This window comes from Camellia sinensis, chromosome 8 (genome assembly GCF_055761805.1).
Source record: "Camellia sinensis isolate YWXY chromosome 8, ASM5576180v1, whole genome shotgun sequence".
In the NCBI taxonomy this organism is placed as follows: domain Eukaryota; kingdom Viridiplantae; phylum Streptophyta; class Magnoliopsida; order Ericales; family Theaceae; genus Camellia; species Camellia sinensis.
This window is the reverse complement of record NC_138968.1, coordinates 49551116-49554082: the sequence shown is the minus strand read 5'-3', so window position 1 is coordinate 49554082 and position 2967 is coordinate 49551116. Positions and strand designations below refer to the sequence as shown.

The window sequence follows — 2967 nt, the reverse complement described above, 5'->3', positions numbered from 1 at the left end:
AGGCATCGGAGGGGTCTCCGGCACACACCCGCCGGCTAGCTCACGTTTTTGTTTTCAGGGAGTAAAGCGACGACGTTTGGAGAAGCGCAGACTTGATCAACAGGATTATACGAGAAGGTTTATTTCTTTCCCGTACATCTATCATCAACACAAAAACCATTCCAAACTTCTCCATCATAGATACCACCATAAAATTAGTCATTCAAGCAAACTAGTTTCAGAATCACCAAATCTAATCACAATGGCTAGGAATGCAGCTACAAACAAAACAAAATAAATAAATACCAGTTGTTCTTTCTCTCCATGCACGCTCATCTTCCAGAAGCTGGCATGCACGTGCATGGAGAGAGAGAGAGAGAGAGAGAGAGAGAGAGAGATTAATAACCTGGGGCATCGAATTGTCCACACAACAGCAAAACAGAGAGATATTTCAATCAAACATCACACTGGCTAGAGAAAAACTGCTCAACATATGCCAAATAACCAGCTATCATGCTTGGTTACTTTGATACAAGTTTGTATACACAGGTTCAGTCATTGCCTAGGGCTGCATTTTCACTCTGTTAACCCAGCACCTGAGTTTTCCAAGTCAATATCTCCCATATATCTTCCTTCTCTTCACTGTCTTCATCGCCACTGACCTCTTCGTTTTCACGACCCAGCTTAGCCATATGTTCAGCAAGTTGTTTATTTCCCGTTCACTCACCTGAATCAATGTACCATCACCCAATGAGATACACAATGGGGGAGAGAGAGAGAGAGAGAGAGAGAGAGAGAGAGAGAGAGAGGATTTATGGGCTAAGGATAATTTTTTTTAAAATCTCAGGACCTGAAAAAGATTGACTGGACTCAAGACGAAAACAAATAGCAAACAAGATTAATAATGAATAAAATGGAATTGATTCTTATTGCTCTGGCTGCCTCCTTTACAATAAGTTTTCCCTTGTGACGTGCTATTTCTTCAGATCAAGCTGCTATTGCTTTATTAAGAATTGCTATGCCTTGTTCCTGCCAACCAAATAAAGTAATGACACTTAATTACAGTTTCATATAAATCTAGGAGGTCATTGGCCAAGGATAAATGAAAGTGTCGCTGAATCATAGTGGAAGTACTTTCAAGAATCCATGTAACAAGATTCATTTCAATTATAATGAGAAGCAGAAATAAGTGGATGAAACTGGTCATTCTAATGTTTACCTCCTATCCAGGTGTTTTTCCAGGTCACTAATTTAGGTTGACAACAAAACAACAAATGAGTCAAGCATGCATGCCCAAAAGCACCCGCCAATGGTGAAATTTTCTCTCTCTAAAATATGACCGTTGAAGCTGTAAACCACGCAACCTCGTCAGAAGAACAAGACCATCTTGATCGGAGCAAGAAAAAGGTGAAACAAATGGACACGTCGGTTGAGGAACTGCTGAAGAACCAACATAACCCACTGGAGAAACCAGACGAGAGAATGGTGAAGGAATTAGCAGCTCAAAATGACCCCAACGTTCAGGAACAGGAACTGGATTTGGGAGCCCATAAATCTTTCAAACAAGCTCTCTTGAAATCTCGATTCAATGAGAATAAGAGAGAACGAAATTTTGAATGTGAGGAGGCCTATCTCTCCTTTGATGAGGAAATGGAAAAAGATGAAGAGGCAGAGGATCATTCGAAGTACAAAGGGACCAATTCAAATCTGGTCATTAAAATACCTGCTGGGCTTCTCAAAAAAGTTAGAGAACCATGGCAAAAGTGCCTCATTGTGAGAATCTTGGGCAAGAATATTGGCTATAATCTATTAGTGAATCGTATGCAGAAGCTTTGGAATCCTCAAGCAGATTTCGAAACTCTAGACATCGGACATGGCTTCTTCATAGTGCAATTTGAAATGATGGAGGACTATTCCAAAGTATACATGGGAGGACCATGGGTAATGATGGACCGGTATGTGACAGTTCGTAAATGGCAAGCCGATTTTAAATTGGATGAAGCAGAGGATGACACAACCGCAATCTGGGTTAGATTCCCTAATCTCCCTATTGAATACTATGATGAAAAATTCCTTTACCATATATCGAAGGTGCTTGGTAAATCGTTAAAGATTGACATTAACACTGCAATGGTAGCACGTGGGAAGTATGCCCGAGTATGTATTGAGATGGACCTGCGTAAACCGCTCATATCACATCTCACCATTGGCAGATATCATTACATTGTAGAATATGAACACCTACACCTACTGTGCTTTTTGTGTGGCCGGGTTGGTCATCGGAAAAAGAAGTGTTTTGAATTTCCGGTGTTGCAACCGGAGAAGACGACACAAAATATGACCGTTAGCCAAGCAGAAACTGATTATGGGCTAGGAACATCAAAACCACTGGGCCAAAGAAGAAGGAAGTCTGTACTGAGGCAGAGACTTGTGGTTATGGGCCATGGACTCCAGTCACCACTAAAAGAAAATTTCAACAAAGGAAAAGGCCCACTCTTATAAGAGTAATCGATTTGCAGGCTTACCAATGGACCAAGACCATGGGGAAACCAGTGGAGATCCGAAAATAAAAGAAGCCCAAGAGAAATATATAGATAGGGATGGCAATTTGAAACCGACCCGACGGGGATCCCCGATCCCGATCCCGATTTAAGCGATTTTTTCCCGAAAAATACCCCCGACGGGAAGAAGACGGTATCTGAAAATCAATCCCCAATCTGTTTCGGGCCGGGGACGGTGATCAGTGTTTAAGCCCCGGCCCGGTCCGATCCCTATCCCCGTCCCCGGCCCCATCCCCGAATTTTCCCAAAGTAAAATTACTTTTATACCCCTTATATATATATATATATATAAAACCAAACCCGTATATAATATACCAAATTTGTGTTGCTCTCACACTCACTCTCTGATATATCTCTCTCTCTCTCACTCTCACTCTCACTCTCATCTCAACTCTCTCTCACTCTCTCGTTGTTTTCTCTGGCCCTG

The 2967-nt window shown here is 41.8% G+C and overlaps 1 protein-coding gene across 1 annotated transcript; it reads left to right on the top strand.

Moving 5' to 3' along the window:
* The first annotated feature begins 1800 nt into the window (after positions 1-1800).
* On the top strand, positions 1801-2481 carry LOC145797746 (uncharacterized). The gene has a single exon (XM_082885160.1). The coding sequence runs from the start codon at positions 1801-1803 to the stop codon at positions 2479-2481; it is 681 nt and encodes a 226-aa protein (XP_082741286.1).
* The last annotated feature ends 486 nt before the right edge of the window (positions 2482-2967 follow it).